Consider the following 18,894-nt stretch of genomic DNA (forward strand, 5'->3'; position numbering starts at 1 on the left):
ACTCTTTGTAATTCTATATTAGAGCTTATTTCCTTCATCGGGCTTCTAGAATTATTATTCCTTATATATATATATATATATATGCCTTAGTATTGTCGTAACCTTGATTAACCTTTACTTTACGACATGAGGTAAGGCTTAAGGTAATTAGGGTGTTACATTGATTGTGCTTCATTACATACTCTGGGTCATTTTTCTTTCATGCTATTTAGGTTATCTACTTGATATTTCATAGCATGCTTGTTTGTGAGTGCCTTTTTGGAATAATTGAAGCACTAGGCTTTTGATATTGAGACTGATCACCTTGATATCAAATGTTTGGTGTAGACTGGAACCCTAATGGCTACTCATGGACGAGGTCGTACATGTTCACGAAGAGAGAGTAGAAATGAGCAACCGGACGATAACCATGCCGAGTTCATGGCGGCAATGGCTAATCTTACGAGTACCATGGAGGAGAATGCTGCTGCGACTCTGCAAGCTGTGCAGAGGCTGGGTCAATTGGCGGGAAATGGGAGCGGTTATGGAAATGGGAACGAAAATGGAGAAGGAGATGGTAATGACTTGGTAGGTGCTCCAATGACTTTGGCTTCATTTCTGAACGTTCATCCACCAACTTTCAGAGATTCGACCAACTCAACTGAAGCAGACAATTGGTTCCGAGCTATGGAGTGCGCACTACAGGCTCAACATGTCTCGGCTAACCAATACGTGGAGTTTGCGGCTTATCAACTGTTAGGAGACACACAACATTGGTGGCAAGGAGAGTGCCAGTCGATGCAACTTCCGAATGCAGAAATCTCTTGGGATGCGTTTCAAATGGCATTCTATAAGAAGTACTTTCCTGAATCTGCAAGGGAAGCGATGGAGATGGAACTTTTGCAGCTGAAGCAAGGTTCCTTATCTATGGCGGACTATACTAGCCAATTTGAAGAGCTTTATAGGTTCTCTAGGGTGTGTCAGGGTGCCCCGGAGACCTATGAAAGTTGGAAGTGCATCAAGTATCAAAGGGGCTTGAAGGATAACATCATGACTGCGGTGGCTCCTTTGGAGATTCGGATTTTCTCCGATCTGGTGAACAAGGCGAGAGTTGTTGAGGAATATGCATAGACGGTAGCCTCATCAAGGGACACTCATGGAGGAAACACTAATAGGGAGCGCGACGATTACCTTCGACCAAGGGGACAAAACTTCAAGAGAAATGGTGAAGGGAAACGGTCAAAAACTTACTCGCCTGGTATGAAATGTCAAGAGTGTGGGAACTACCATCCGAATAAGCCATGCTGGTTGGGTATGAAACTATGTTACAAGTGTGGCACACCGGGACATTTGGTTAGAGATTGTCCACACCGAGGAACACATAAGGCGGGTCGATCACAACAACAGGGTTGAGGTAATTATGAAGCCGGTAACCAGACCTTAACTTATTTTCATACTATAGACTATCGCCGTTCATGTTGAAAAAGTTTTAAAGTTTAGAATGATTTTTTAATTTGGTTTGGAACTTTGGTTTAAAAGATTTGATTTTGAAACTAGGACTGGAACTTTTCGATTAAATGATACGATTTAAAAAGGAAAGTGAGTTCTATGATTTTGTTAAATTGTGATTTTGGTTTGTAATTTAACTTATCGAAAGGGATTCAAATTGAAAGGTCCTGATTTAAGGATTTTAATGAATCTAGGAAAATCATGCTTTAAAGTGATTGATTTACAAATAAATGATTTTTGACTCTTCTGAGAAAGTTTTGACAATGAACTCATTTAGATTGAACTTGTTTTAAAGGTTTTCGAAAAATATTATAAAATCGGTATTTGGTTTAAGGAAAAATTTTCAGATTCTAAATGACGATAATTAGAGTGACGCAGCGGAAGCGAGAGAGAACATCGACACGGTAGGATGATGATGAATGAGATGCTTTGGCAACTTGTTGGGTTGATAACATTGATAGTAGAATGCTTCGTGGAGAATATATATATATTGCGTGATTCGATTTTTCGAGGGCGAAAATTTTATTAGGAGGGGAGAATGTAAGAACCGGAGTTTTTCATGTAAAACTATTTTAATAAAATAATTTTAATGTCTGGAATAGATTCAAAATTTATAAGTTTTAATTTGAAAATATAAAGGTGAAATTCGATTTCGATGAATTTTTTGAGTTGGAAAATGTATCTTTTTCGAAACGTTTTTGTAAAAATACGTACTGGCACTTAAGTTAGCAGTACTGGCTCTAGTCTGTCCAGTACCGCGTATTTTGGAAAATAAGATTTTGAAAGTTGATTTATTATTTTGAAAGGATAAAAATAATTTAGAATCGGAAACCGGGCGCTAATTTTAAAGGTTTTGGCCCAAAGTGGGTCAAACGGACCAAAAATGCTAACGGGTTGGACCGGGCCCAAACCGGACCCAAGGCCCAACATATATGCTCATTTAATGAGCATTTCAGCCCATTCCACTTCATTTTGGGAAGAGGGGTGCTGATGGTGGTGAAGGGAGAAGAGAAGAGAAGTTACTATTTATTTTCTCCTTCATTTGACCATAACTTGAGCTACGAAACTCCAATTGACGAGCCATTTGCGGCCACGCGAAGCTCTTGTCAAAATCTTCGTTTCTATCTAAGCAAACCTGGTAAGAAATTGCATCGCAATCTCCAGTTTCCAGCCCTAGAATTCTGCATTTTTGGGGTTATAGTTTTGAGTAGATTTTATGGTTTTGCTTGTTTAGGTGATCTCTAGTAGTGGATAATTGTTGGATTTTACCCCTAATCTCGTTGGGTAAGGTAAGGTTTCACTAAACCCTTGTGTTTAGTTGTTTTGTGTATCTTAGGTTTTGAATTTGGTGGTATATATGTTGTTAGATTGAGTTTTGGATGTTTTTTGGAGTTGGTTGAGGCTTTGGATCAAGTTTGGTGGCTTCGTTTTGGTATTTGAAGCGTTTGGGAATTGGCCAAGGTATGGTTTTGGTTTCCTTTACGTAATATGTAATGTTTCTGGACACTTAGACTAGCTGACCTTAAGATAGGATTGAATTAAATATATGGTGGATTGAATTATGTATGTGGCATGTGAATTGTGATGAAGATTTTATGAGTTGTGTATGTTAAAGTTTGATTTTGGTGTTGATGAGAAAATTGATGATTTGTGTTGTTGATGGAGATTGATTGATGTTGTATTGGTGGTGTGTGGAAGGAATTGGAATAATAACGATGATTATGTGATTTTGATGATGATTGTTAGTATTTTAAATAATTTTGAAGGTTGATGATAAATATGAGATTTGTTATTGTTGAAGAGGGTTATTGGTGTTAATTATAAATTATGATATTGGTTGATGTTGTTGAGTGTGGTAATACGAATGTGGATAATGACTGATAATGTTGAGGTAAGTTGATGAGGATTTGTAGTGGTTATTGATGTTTGTTGTTGGTTGAAGATGATTATGAGCATTTGTGATGGTTTTGGATGTTGATGATTAAGGATTTTGATGGTGTTGAGTGGTGAATATATATATATATGATGTTAGTTTGAGCTTTGGTGGCTTGTTGGTGAGTTAAAAGCTTGTTGGACTCCAATCTTGGTGCGGTGTGCATTTTGGAGAGCAGCCAAGGTATTGTTTCGGTATCTTCTATGTAATATGTAATATCTCTGGACACTTAGGCTAGTGGACCATAGGATAGGATTGAAATTTAGATGTTGATGAATATGATGTATGATGACTTTGAGAATGTGTAGCATGATGATGGGGTATTGATGTTGTGTTGAGATAGTTGTTGGATGATTATTATGATAATGATGGGTGGTAAGTGATGGATCTATGTATGCAAAATTATTGATGTGTAATGTTGTTGTGAAAATGTTCTTGGTGAATTTGGAGAATTATGAGTCTTTATGATGGTTTTGGATGTTGTTGAATGATGATTATGATGTGTGATGATTTATGTTGATGATGATTATTGGTATTTAATGATTATGAAGGTTGATGATGAATGTGTGAATTATTGTTGTTCATGAGTGATAAACCACTATTTTATGATTTATCTTGTGTTCAATTGAGTGGTTTCATCAAGTCTTTACCCACTTATTCATATGATTTGCATGATTTTACAATCCCTTCCAAGTTTTGTTCTATGGTTGAAAACTTGCTTTCTAGAGACCTTTAATCTGTATATTTTAATTCACCTTTATACCATTTGATGCCGTGATCTGTGTGTTAAGTGTTTTAGGCTTCATAGGGCAGGAATGGATTAGAGAATGGAGAGGAAGCTTGCAAAAATAGAAGGAACACAAGAAACCAAGGAGATAACCAGTGAGCATTGATGCGCGCGCATGGCTCACGCGAGCGCGCGATATGAAGAAATTTGCAGCGACGCGTGCGCGTGCCTGACGCGTACGCGTGGATTAGAGTTTGCACAAAAGACGCGTGCGCGTGCCTGACGCGTACGCGTGACAAGGAAAATCACAAAACGACGCGCACGCGTGACTGACGCGTACGTGTGACTTGCGCGATCTGCAGAAATAACAGAAAATACTGGGGGCGATTTCGGGCCGAGTTTTGACCCAGTTTCTGGCCTAAAAACATAGACTAGATCCAGGGAATGTGCAGAGACTCAACACACATTCTCATTAGCATAGTTTTTAGTTTTTTAAATCGGAATCTAGAGAGAAAATTACTCCTCATCTAGGTTTTCTTTACATTCATAGTTTCATAGTTTATTGCTTTTGCTTTGGATATTGAAGAGTCATCACCTCCGTTGAAGAAATTATTCTAGTTTGTTTTCTTACTCTTTTATTTATTCCATATTCTTAATTCTTGTTTAGAGTTATAATTGAATTATTTTCATGGATTGTTAATGCAAAGAATTACTTTTATTTTTAATTAAATCGCAGTTATTGTCTATCATGTCTTTCTTTTATTCCCTTTTTAATTCTATGCAAGTAATTCTCATGTTAATGGAGTAGATTCCCAACTTGACATGGGGGTTGATTAAAAGGAGACACTTGAGTTGGAATGCTCAAGTGATTAGTTAAATTGGAAGTTGTTGGCTAATTCTGTATTTACTAACGCTAGACCTTCCCAAGGGAGAGGACTAGGATTTGCGAATAAGAGTTAGCTCAATCACTTGACTTTCTTTTATTCAGTAAGGGTTAACTAAGTGAAAATAACAACCTCTTTACACTACACTTGAGAACATTCCAACAAGGACAGAACTTCCAATTAATCATCCCCCCAGTCATGGCCTTTTATTTTGAATAATATAAATCTCTTTTAATTTTCATTGCTTTAATTTACAATCATATGCTTGTGCCCATTGCCCAAACTCAAAACTTTCCAGAAAATTCTTGATTAATAAATTAGCATCCTTTTTAGCAACTCGTTGGGAGACGACCTGTGACTCATACTCCCAGTATTTTTATTCTAATTTTTGTGACAACCTTTCTAAATTGATGAGGTGGATCTTAGCTGGTTAAGAACTATACTCGTAACGTATTTCCTAAATCGAATTCTTAATTGGCCGACTTCCGCCTTACGCATCATTTTTTGGCGCCGTTGCCGGAGAGTTGCAATAGCGTGCTAAATTATTAATTAGTGTACATATTTTTATTTTACTTGCATATTTTATTTTATTTTATTACCATGAGCTGTATGTTTCTTTCATTGAATGACGCGTTCGTTGCCTGATCCGAGCTTAGCCACATTCCCTGAAATTGAAAGAACTATTTCACGTATTAGGTGAGCTCGGCGTAGGCTAGCCTTTGACGGTGGTGAAGTGATTGTTATTGATTCACCAGTCTCATCTGAGGGCGAATCTGAACCGCCATCTGAGGGAGAAACAAGCTCCTTTACTACTAATTCAGTTGATTCACGTGCAGATAACATGGCAGCACCTAGGAGGATTATGATGACAAGTCATCTTATGCTAGCTTTTCAAGCATTTTTCACTTGTTTCATTAGGTTTTATGCACTTTCTTGCGTTAGAAGTAAGTAATTTAAAGTGGATTTGCATGGTTTTGTTAAATCAATGAACCATCCTTTATTTGACACTAAATCATGAGGTTTAAGCTAAGATTAGTTAGTTTTTGAATAATTTATGAACCTTGTGAATTTGGTGATGCTTTGATTGGTTGTTTTGATTACTTGTAGGTGAAGAAATGGTTGAAAAAGGAATTTTTGGCACGCTTTTGAAGTTAAAGCACGCTTTGGACCTTAGGTCACGCTTTAGAAAGCGTGACCCAAGGTACAAAAGTGTGGCGCACAAAGGAGGTAAGGGCGCTCAATTCAATCACTTAATTGAGCGCCAGTGGAAGCACCAAAGGCAAGGCCATGGCGCAGCATGACCAAAGAACCAAAGAAAGCATGGCGTTAAGTTAGTTTACCTAACTGAGCGCTATAAGAAACAAAGAAAGCACGGGCGCTCAGTTAACTTTGTTACCTTTATTGGGCACCCCATGAAAGAAATTAAAGCACAAGCAAGCAGAAGGGGGCAGCCAGGAATCGAACCCATGAACCATGCATGAATGGAGCGCCACTTTGCCAAGGAAATTGACACCCAATTGCATCCACCAAGATTCGAACAAGGGAGCTCCTCACTAACAAGGCATGAAGCGCTACAAACCTTCACTCAGCATTGGGCAACATTGCACTCAACAAGGCGCGAACTTGGAGCCTCCTTGCACAAGCACAAAGGGCGCTCATTTGCCTTTCTTCACTGAGTGCTACCTTGTGAAAAGAAAATTGGCTGAATTGCACTCATCAAGATTCGAAGAGGGGGTTGCCACCCAAAGTTTGGAACACTACGTTATTTCTTCTAACTGAGCACTATGAGCGCTACTCCAAGGCTTTGTCACGCAACAAATGGGCCAAGGAAACAAACATGGGGCACTCAGTTAAGTAACATAACTGAACGTTCCCCTGGAGCCAGGCATGAACCAAAATAAGCCAAGGAAAGGCAATGGGTAGCGCTCAGTTAGTTTAGTTAACTGAACGCTTCCCTGGGAGCTGCATGATAAATCACTATTTTATAGTTTATCTTGTACTCAATTGAGTGGTTTTTATTAACTCTTTACCCACTTATTCATACTATTTGCATGGTTTTATATCTCCTTCCTAATTATGTGTTTTGATTGAAAACATGCTCCTTTGATCTTATATTTGCTTATTATTAATCCTCTCTTATTACCATTAGATGCCTTGATATGTGTGTTAAGTGTTTTCAGAGATTATAGGGCATGAATGGCTTGGAGGATGGAAAGGAAGCATGCAAAAGTGGAAGGAATACAAGAAGTTGGAGAAATTGCTAAGCTGTCCAGCCTGACCTCTTCGCACTCAAACGGCTATAACTTTAGCTACAGAGGTCCAAACGATGCGGTTCTAGTTGCGTTGGAAAGCTAACATCCGGGGCTTCGATTTGATATATAATATGCCATAGTTTCCCTGACGCTAGGTGATGTGACAGCGTGCTCCATGCGGCCGCGTCGCAGTGACGGAAATCAGCGTGTTTGAATTCTTCTCCAGCGATTTCCGGGCTGTTTTCGACCTAGTTTGCGGCCCAGAAAACACAGATTAGAGGCTATAAAGTGGGGAATGTAGCCATTCATAATGAGGCTCTCATATTGACAATTTTAGGAGTAGATATAGTTTTTAGAGAGAGAGGTTCTCTCCTCTCTCTTAGGATTAGGATTTAGGACTTCTCTTAGTTTTAGGAGTGACTCTCAATCCCAGGTTCTTTATTTTTATTTATTTTTATTTAATTTATGAACTCTTCCATGTTACATATAATTTTCTTAATTAATATTATTTGAGGTAATTCAGATTTAAGATTGCTTTGCTCTGTTTAAGATTGCTTTCAATTTAATTTAGATATTTTTCTCCCTTTTGGCTTTGGTCAAGTGATTGGTAATACTTGAGTTATCAAACTCAGCAAGTGATTGAAATTAGCAGATTTTGCTTGAGCTAGGATTGCTCTAACACTAGTCTCTCCACAAGAGTTGACTAGGACTTGAGAATCAAGCTGATCAGTCCACTTAACCTTCCTTTGTTTAATAAAGGATGACCAAGTGGGATTAAAACCCAATTCTCTTCATACCTGATAAGGATAACTAGGATAGGAATTCCAATTCTTATACCTTGGCAAGAGATTTTATTATTATTATTTTATTTTACTTGTCATATAACATATTCCCACCTTACTTCCAAAACCCCAATTTACAAGACTCATAACCAATAATAAGAACATACCTCCCTGCAATTTCTTGAGAAGACGACCCGAGGTTTAAATACTCGGTTATCAATTTTAAAAAAGGGTTTGTTACTTGTGACAACCAAAACGTTTGTACGAAGGGAGCATCTAAACCTTTTCACAAGGAAGCATCACTAAACCTTTTCACAAGGAAAGCATCACTAGTTGGGAGGATCTAGTGAATACATTCTTGGCCAAGTTTACACCTCTCAAATGATCATCAGGCTCAAGACTGAGGTACAAACCTTCACACAGATGGATGGAGAATCTTTCTATGAGGCATGGGAGAGGTACAAGGCACTGATTAGAAAATGTCCCCCTGAAATGTTTAATGAATTGGACGTCCTTCAAAATTTCAATGAAGGGTTGACTCTTAAGGCTCAGGAAGCACTAGATCATTCAGCAGGAAAAGTCAACGCCAACCATCACAGAGGAAAGGAGTGCTAGAATTGGAAGGAGTAGACACCATCCTAGCCCAAAACAAGGTGATGCAACAGCAAATCCAGCAACAATTTGAGCAAATGGCTAAAAAAATTGATAGCCTCCAAGTTGCAGCAGTAAACACAAGCCAACCATCAACTACATGGGAGCAAAATGAAGAAAACCAAGAAGATCAGCAGCAGGAACAAATTCAGTATGTGCACAACCAAGGCTCAGGCCAAAATGAAGTTTATGGTGACATCTACAATCCTTCTTGGAAAAACCATCCAAATCTCAGGATGGGGAGATAACCACACTCAAAACTAACAACCATGGCAAAGAAATTCAAACCAAAACAACTCAAGAAACAACGAGAACAATAACCAGCAAAACATAAACCACAATCCATATAGAAAACCCCAAAAAAACCACCCAAATTCAAGCTACTATCAACCCAATAACCAAACCACTAACTAAAACACCTACCATCAATCTTCAACATCTCACAACCAGCCACAAGCATCACAAGACACTCAAGGGATCTCCAACTTGGAGATATTGATAGAAAAGATGCTGAAGTACCAAGAGATAACAAGCAAGAATCAGAAAGCCTCAATAAGAAACCTAAAGAGGCAGATGGGGCAACTATCCAAGCAAGTTGTGATTGAAAGGCTAACAAGCTCACTCCCAAGTGATACCATTCCAAATCCTAAAGAAGAATGCAAAGTCATCCAACTGAGGAGTGGAAAAACCTTGGTGAGTAACAAAGAAGATAACAAAAAGCCTATGGACAATGACAAAGCTAGCAACAAGCATGCTGAAGCTAGCAATAAGGAAGAGATGATAGCAAGCAAGCAGGATCAAGAGAAGCTTGAAGAGAAAGATGACCAGCCACAAGATTCAAGGAAAGGGAAACAAGTGATGGAGGAATCATCTCAAGGGCAAAAGCAGGCAGTGAAGGCTTTCACACCCCCTTGCCATACCCTCAAGGATTCAACAAGAAAATTAAGGATCAACACTTCCCCAAATTCCTTGAAGTCTTTAAGAAGTTGGAGAACAATATCCCCCTGGCTGAAGCATTAGAGCAGATGCCTCTATATGCTAAATTCTTGAAGGAGCTCATTAACAAAAAGAGAAGCTGGCATAAGAAGGAAACCATTATGCTTACTGAAGAATGCAGTGCTATGATCCAAAGGGGTATTCCACGAAAGCTTAAAGACCCAGGGAGCTTTGTGGTTTCATGCACCATAGGCAAGACCGCAAGATGACATTAGAGAACGCTCTCTGTGATCTAGGTGCCAGTATCAACTTGATGCCCCTCTCAATGATGAGAAAGCTTGCCATAGAAGAAATTAAACCTACCAGGATGTCACTGGTGATGGCCGATAGATCAATCAAGACACCCAATGGAGTTGTGGAAAATCTACTAGTAAAGGTTGGAGAGTTTATCTTCCCTGTAGACTTTGTGATCTTGGACACAGAAGGGGAAGGAAACAACTCAATTATCTTGGGAAGACCATTTCTAGCTACAGCAAGAGCTACTATTGATGTAGAAAAGGGAGAAATGACCTTCAAGGTGCACAATGAGCAAATGGTCATCAATGTTTTCAAACCAATGCAACATCCACCTGAGCAAGGGAACTACATGAAGGTGGATATGATAGAAAGTATGGTAGAAGAAATGTTTGAGGCTAATTATCAAGAGCAACAGGAGGAAGAAGTGGAGGATGAGTTATTGGAAGATGACAACCAGGTGGAACAAGGAGAAGAAGTGGTAGAGATCTCCATTGAAGACAAGGAAATAGACAAGCCAAAACAAGAGTTGAAGCCTCTTCCTCCTCACCTCAAATACGTGTTTCTTGGAGAAGCAGAGGCCCTGCTAGTAATTATAAACTCCTCCTTGAACATGGAAGAAGAAATAAGGTTGATTGAAGTGCTGAGAGCTCACAAGACAGCCTTGGGTTGGACAATTGAAGATATCAAAGGCATCAGCCCTGCCATTTGTATGCATAAAATTTTGTTGGAGGAAGAATCAAAACCTGTAGTTCAACCCCAAAGAAGGCTTAACCAAGCCATGAAGGAGGTGGTTCAAAAAGAAGTCATGAAGCTATGGAATGCTGGGATAATTTTTCCAATCTCTGACAGCTCATAGGTGAGTCCGGTTCAAGTTGTACCAAAAAAAGGAGGAATGACAGTCATCACCAATGAGAGGAATGAGTTGATCCCCACCAGGACAGTGACTGGATGGAGGATGTGCATAGATTATAGAAGATTGAATGATGCTACAAGGAAAGACCACTTTCGTCTCCCATTCATTGATCAGATACTAGAAAGATTAGCTGGCCATGCCTATTATTGCTTCTTGGATGGGTATTCTGGGTACAATCAAATGGTGGTGGATCCCAAGGATCAAGAAAAGACTTCCTTCACATGTCCATTTGGAGTTTTCGCCTACAGGAGGATGCCATTTGGGCTGTGCAATGCCCCAGCCACCTTTCAAAGGTTATGCTTTCCATTTTCTCTGATATGGTGGAAAAATTTTTAGAAGTCTTCATGGATGATTTTTCTGTCTTTGACAATTCATTTAACACTTGCTTGCATCATTTAACTTTTATTTTAAAAATATGCCAAGAAACTAACCTGGTATTAAATTGGGAGAAATATCATTTCATGGTTCCTAAAGGGATAGTTCTTGGGCATAAAGTGTCAAGCAAAGGTATAGAAGTTGATAAAGCTAAAATAGAAATTATTGAAAAGCTTCCTATACCTGTTAATGTGAAAGCAGTAAGGAGTTTTCTTGGGCATGCTGGCTTTTACAGGAGGTTCATCAAAGATTTTTCAAAAATAGCAAAACCATTGAGCAACCTACTAATGATTGATAGCCCTTTCATTTTTTATGACAGTTGCAAGCATGCCTTTGAAACTTTAAAGAGAAAACTCATTACAGCACCAATTATCACACCCCCTGATTGGAAACTACCTTTTGAAGTTATGTGTGATGCAAGTGACTTTGCAATTGGTGCTGTGTTGGGACAAAAGAAAGATAAGCTGCACCATGTCATATATTATGCTAGCAAGGTGTTAAATGAAACACAGAAAAATTATACCACTACTGAGAAAGAGCTTTTGGCAATTGTATATGCATTTGACAAGTTTAGATAATACTTGATTGGTTCAAATGTTATAGTATATACTGACCATGCTGCTCTCAAGTATCTAATGTCTAAACAGGATTCAAAGCCAAGGCTTATTAGGTGGGTGCTTTTGCTACAAGAATTCGACATTGAAGTGAGAGATAGGAAGGGGAGTGAGAATCAAGTAGCAAATCATTTATCAAGAGTGCCACTAGAAGCCAATCGAGATATACCACAGAAAGTGAATGAAAAATTCCCTGATGAACACCTCTTCCAAGTTTAGCAAGCACCTTGGTTTGCTGACATAGCAAACTACAAAGTAGGAAGGAAGATACCTCAAGAATTTTCCAAGCAACAAGTGAAAAAGCTACTCAATGAAGCAAGGAAGTTTTTGTGGGACGAACCTTTCCTATTCAAGAGATGCTCTGATGGAATGATTAGGAGGTGTGTCCCTGAAAATGAAATGAAAGATATATTGTGGCACTATCATGGTTCAGCCTATGGTGGACACTTTGGACCAGAGAGGACAGCTGCTAAAATACTACAGAGTGGATTTTATTGGCCAACCATCTTCAAGGATGCGAGAGAGTTTGTTCACCAATGCAATGAATGTCAAAGAGCTGGAGGATTGACAAGAAGGAATGAGATGCCTCAAAATTTCATTCTTGAAGTGGAGCTATTTGATCTTTGGGGAATTGATTTCATGGGGCCCTTTCCTCCTTCTTACTCTCTCAAATACATTTTGGTAGCAGTGGAGTATGTCTCAAAGTGGGTGGAAGCAATAGCCACAACCACATGTGATGCACAAATTGTTCTTTAATTCCTAAAGAAGCACATTTTCACTAGATATGGAGTGCCTAAGGGACTTGTCAGTGATGGTGGTGGTCATTTTTGCAACAAACAGATGGAGAAACTCCTTCACAAATATGGAGTGATTCGTAAAGTAGTCACACCATACCACCCTCAGACCAATGGCTAGGCTAAGCTTGCAAATAGGGAATTGAAGAGGATTTTAGAGAAGACTGTGGGAGCCACTAGAAAAGATTGGGCCAGAAAGCTAGAAGATGCACTCTGGGCATACATGATAGCATTCAAAACTCCTATTGGAAAATTCCCTTTTCAGCTGCTATATGGCAAATCTTGTCACCTCCCCGTAGAGCTTGAGCATAAAGCTTTCTGGGCCATTAAACTCCTCAACTTGGATTCTCAGGCAGCAGGGGAGAAGAGACTACTGTAACTAAATAAGTTGGATGAATTTAGGCTAGAAGCTTATGACGATTCTAAGATATACAAGGAAAAGGCCAAGAGGTGGCATGACAAGAAGATCTCAAAGAAGGAGTTCAAACCAAGACAGCAGGTACTCCTATATAATTCCAGGCTCGAAGTTTTCCCTGATAAGCTCAAATCCAAATGGACTGGTCCTTACTTGGTGACAAAGGTTTTCCCTTATGGAAGCCTTGAATTGTTAGACGAAGCAACAAAAAGCCAGTTCATAGCAAATGGGCACAGGGCAAAGCCTTACTTGGGAGGTCAATGGGACAAAGAAAAAGAGGTTCAAAACCTGAGCTGAGCAAGAATGGAGAATGTCAAGCTAGTGACAATAAAGAAGTGCTTGTTGGGAGGCAACCCAACCTGAGGTAGTTTTCTTTTCATAGCTATTTCAATAAAAAAGGTTGAGTAGATTTATCTTGTATTGCAAGGAGCTAAGTTTGGTGTTGCACACCAAAACAATTTAAAGGAGAGTGAAGAATGCTAAGTTTGGTATTCCACCAAAAATCTCATTTAAAAACACATTCTCACCTTCTGCATAAAGGGTTGCTAGCTCCAAGAAATCAGATAAACCATTGAATCATTGTCTGTTTTCTAGTTTTAAGTTATATTACCTTTAGCAAAGACAGAAGGATTTCACATATGGTTAACTTAATACATAAGAAACATTGGCAAGGGACTAAGTTTGGTGTTCACACATCAAAGTAAGTTCAAAATGTCCACAAATAAGTCATGTTAGCTAACCATCTGCTTAAGGGCTTGAGAAACAAGCAACTTTTGAGGATTATGCAGGAAAATAATCAACCTATGGAGGGAGTCTGCATCATTGTCCAAAGGAAGTACAATAAAAAGAAATAATGATGACAGAAAGAAAAGCTGAGAGACATTCCCAACAAGTTGTATTGACACTTAATCCTTATTGCTTTGAAGTATTTTAATTTGGAAATTTCTATATGCCTTGCTGAAGTGTTCAATTAAGTGCAAGTGGAGATGTTTGCTAAGAATGCTAGCCTGCATATTGTGCTTGTCATCCATCACTAGCTTGAATTTTGTTTTGTTTCCCTTCTGCAAAAATAAAAGAAAAATATTTGATTTAGAAAAGTGAATGTTCAATGTTGTAGAAGTTAGAATGAAATTCAGTGGTGGTATTTGTTTGATTTAATGATTAGCTCAATAATAAAAGCTGCATAATAAAATGCTTCTTGAAGTGTGAGTTAAGTTGCTGCTATAAAGTCTTTTATTAATGAAATCCCCTTGATAATAAATCAAAAATAAGAAAGAAAAAGAAAAAGAAAAGCCAAGAATTGGCAAAGAAACAAACTTCAATTAATTAATTAAAAAGAATTTTTTGAAAAAGAGGGAGGTATTTTCGAAAATTAGAGAGGGATAGTTAGTTAGGAAGTTTTGAAAAAGATAAGAAACAAACAAAAATTCAATTAGTTAGTTGAAAAATATTTGAAATTCAATTTTGAAAAGATAAGAAGATAAGAAGTTAGAAAAGATATTTAAAAAAAAAGATAGGATAAAAAGATATTTTTGAAAAGATATGATTGAAATTAGTTTTGAAAAAGATTTGATTTTAAAAATCAAAATTAATGACTTGACTCACAAGTAATCACAAGATATGATTCTAGAACTTAAAGTTTGAATCTTTCTTAACAAGCAAGTAACAAACTTGAAATTTTTGAATCAAAACATTAATTGTTGATGATATTTTCGAAAATATTGATATAAAATTAAGAAAAAGATTTTTGAAAAATATTTTTAAAATTTTCGAAAATAAATAAAAAAAATGAAAAAGATTTGATTTTTGAAAAAGATTTTGCAAAAGATAAGATTTTTAAATTGAAAATTTGATTTGACTCATAAGAAACAATTGAATTTTAAAAATTTTTGAAAAAGTCAATCCAAATTTTCGAAATTTATGAGAGAAAAAAGGAAAGATATTTTTTTGATTTTTGAATTTTTAATGATGAAAGAGAAAAACATGAAAAAGACTCAATGCATGAAAATTTTGGATCAAAACAATAAATGCATGCAAGAATGCTATGAATGTCAAGATGAACACCAAGAACACTTTGAAGATCATGATGAACATCAAGAATATATTTTTGAAAATTTTTATATGCAAAGAAAACATGGAAGACACCAAACTTAGAAATCTTTCATGTTCAGACACTATGAATGCAAAAATGCACATGAAAAACAAGAAAAGACACAAAACAAGAAAACATCAAGATCAAACAAGAAGACTTACCAAGAACAACTTGAAGATCATGAAGAACACTATGAATGCATGATTTTTCGAAAAATGCAAAATGAATATGCAATTGACACCAAACATAAGATCTGACTCAAGACTCAAACAAGAAACACAAAATATTTTTGATTTTTATGATTTTCTAATTTTTTTTTGAATTTTTGAAAATTATATGAAAAAGAAAAAATAAGGATTCCAAAATTTTTAATATGAATTCCAGGAATCTTGCATTCTTAGTCTAAAGCTTCAGTCCAGGAATTAGACATGGCTCACTAGCCAGCTAAGCTTTCAGTGAAAGCTCTGGTCCAAAACACTAGACATGGCCAATGGCCAGCCAAGCTTCAGCATGTAACTCAGATATACTACTCATTAATTATCAAATTAACTTGCCTTTATGAAGATGGTTTGGAAGCCTCAGTCCAAAAGAATTTAGACATGGCTTTACAGCCAGCCAGGCTTCACATACTTCATGAAACTCTAGAATTCATTCTTAAAAATTCTGAAGAACATAATATAAAAATTTTTTTTTTCGAAAATTAATTGGGAATACGAAAAAGAAGGAAATATTTTTGAAAATTTTTTATAACTTTTTGAAAACAAAATAAGAAGAAAATTACCTAATCTGAGCAACATGATGAACCATTAGTTGTCCAAACTCAAAACAATCCCCGGTAACGGCGCCAAAAACTTGGTGCACAAAATTGTGATCCCTGAGGTTGTAAAATTTGTTGTTCATTCTCTCCCTGGCAATGGCGCCGATAACTGGTGCACAATACCATGGTCCAAACATAACTTCACAACTTCGCACAACTAACCAGCAAGTGCACTGGGTCGTCCAAGTAATAAAACCTTACGTGAGTAAGGGTCGATCCCACGGAGATTGTTGGTATGAAGCAAGCTATGGTCACCTTGTAAATCTCAGTCAGGAGGATATCAAATAGTTATGGAGTTTTCAAAAATAAATAATAAATAAATAGAAAATAAAGATAGAAATACTTATGTAATTCATTGGTGAGAATTTCAGATAAGCGTATAGAGATGCTTTCATTCCTCTGAATCTCTGCTTTCCCGCTGTCTTCATCCAATCAATCCTACTCCTTTCCATGGCAAACTTTATATAAGGGCATCACCGTCGTCAATGGCTACATCTCATCCTCTCTGTGAAAATGGTCCGATGCGCTGTCACTGCATGGCTAATCATTTGGAGGCATCACCGTTGTCAATGGCTACATCCCATCCTCTCTGTGAAAATGGTCCGATGCGCTGTCACTGCATGGCTAATCATCTGGAGGTTCTCGATCATACTGGAATAGGATTTACTATCCTTTTGCGTCTGTCACTACGCCTAGCACTCGCGAGTTTGAAGTTCGTCACAGTCATTCAATCCCTGAATCCTACTCGGAATACCACAGACAAGGTTTAGACTTTCCAGATTCTCATGAATGCCGCCATCAATCTAGCTTATACCACGAAGATTCTGATTAAGAGATCCAAGAGATACTCATTCAATCTAAGGTAGAACGGAAGTGGTTATCATGCACGCGTTCGTATGGGAATGATGATGATTGTCACGTTCATCACATTCATATTGAAGTGCGAATGAATATCTTAGAAGCGGAATAAGTTGAATTGAATAAAGAAACAGTAGTACTTTGCATTAATTCATGAGGAACAGCAGAGCGCCACACCTTAATCTATGGAGTGTAGAAACTCTACCGTTGAAAATACATAAGTGATGAAGGTTCAGGCATGGCCGAGAGGCCAGCCCCCATGATCTAAGAACTAAACGTCCCAAGATGTCTAATACAATAGTAAAAAGTCCTATTTATACTAAACTAGTTACTAGGGTTTACAAAAGTAAGTAATTGATGCATAAATCCACTTTCGGGGCCCACTTGGTGTGTGCTTGGGCTGAGCTTGAAGTTTACACGTGGAGAGGTCATTCTTGGAGTTGAACGCCAGTTTGTAACGTGTTTCTGGCGTTCAACTCTGGTTCGTGACGTGTTTCTGGCGTTTAACTCCAGACTGCAGCATAGAACTGGCGTTCAACGCCCTTTTATGTCGTCTAAACTCGGCCAAAGTATGGACTATTATATATTTCTGGAAAGCTCTGGATGTCTACTTTCCAACGCAATTGAAAGCGCGCCATTTTGAGTTTTGTAGCTCTAGAAAATCCACTTTGAGTGCAGGGAGGTCAGAATCTAACAGCATCAGCAGTCCTTCTTCAACCTCTGAATCTGATTTTTGCTCAAGTCCCTCAATTTCAGCCAGAAAATACCTGAAATCACAGAAAAACACACAAACTCATAGTAAAGTCCAGAAATGTGAATTTAACATAAAAACTAATAAAAACATCCCTAAAAGTAACTAGATCCTACTAAAAACATACTAAAAACAATGCCAAAAAGCGTATAAATTATCCGCTCATCAGTAACCATGGAGAAGAAGCATGAAAAGCTTCTCTCAATACAGAGTCAAACAGAGCCCCCACACTCAACTTCTAAGTTTGGTGTTGGGAGGCCACCATTAAGCTCTGAGTCTCTGTGAATCTCTCTCAGAGCTCACTGTCAAGTTATTGACATTAAAGAAGCGCTCATTGGGAGGCAACCTAATGTTATTTAATTATATTTATTTATATTCCATTGTCATTTTATGTTTTCTTTAGGTTGATGATCATGTGAAGTCATAAAAACAGCTGCAGAATTAAAGCAAAATCAAAAATAGCATAAAAAACAGCACACCCTGGAGGACAGGCTTACTGGCGTTTAAATGCCAGTAAGGATAGCAGAATGGGCATTTAATGCCCTGTCTGGCAGCATTCTGGGTGTTAAACACCAGAATTGGCAGCCAGACTGGCGTTAAACGCCAGAAAAGGGTGTCTGGTGTTTGGCTGGCGTTAAACGCCAGAAATAGGCATCAGCCTGGCGTTTAACGCTAGAAAAGGGTGTCTGAGTGGCATTAAATGCCAGAAAGGGGCATCAGCCTGGTGTTTAACGCCAGAAAAGGTAGCAAAGTTAGCATTTAACGACAAGATGACACAAGGGAGGTAATTTTGTTTCCAATTCGATTTTTTTTCAATTTTTCATATTTTAATTCATAATTTTTTGCATCAAACATATTTTAAACGTTCATCTTTCAATTTCTATTTTCAAATATTAATAATCTTTCCAATTCTTTTTAATTCTTCTTTTTTCAATTCTTTTCAACTCTTTCCAAAACGTTTTTAAAACTTACATATCTCTTCAAATTTTTTTCAACTCTTTTTAATTTTTCTTGTAAACAGTAATAAGTTTTCAAAATTAATTGCATCATTCTTCTTCTACTCCCTTCTATCTTATTTTTGCTCGAGGACGAGCAAACCTTTTACGTTTGGTGTGGAAAAAAAGCTTTGCTTTTTGTTTTTCCATAACCATTAGTGGCACCTAAGGCTGGAGAAACCTCTAGAAAGAAGAAAGGGAAGGCAGTTGCTTCCACCTCTGAGTCATGGAAGATGGAGAGATTCATCTCAAAAGTCCATCACTAGAAAGAGGATGGAGCAAACAAGAGAGCCCACTCATGGACCTCAACAAGAGCACTC

At 37.7% G+C, this 18,894-nt stretch overlaps 1 protein-coding gene across 1 annotated transcript; it reads left to right on the top strand.

Moving 5' to 3' along the window:
• Positions 340–1,110, top strand: LOC107627197. Its single transcript, XM_016330050.1, has one exon. The coding sequence runs from the start codon at positions 340–342 to the stop codon at positions 1,108–1,110; it is 771 nt and encodes a 256-aa protein (XP_016185536.1).

The sequence above is a fragment of the Arachis ipaensis genome, chromosome B02 (genome assembly GCF_000816755.2).
Source record: "Arachis ipaensis cultivar K30076 chromosome B02, Araip1.1, whole genome shotgun sequence".
NCBI lineage: Eukaryota > Viridiplantae > Streptophyta > Magnoliopsida > Fabales > Fabaceae > Arachis > Arachis ipaensis.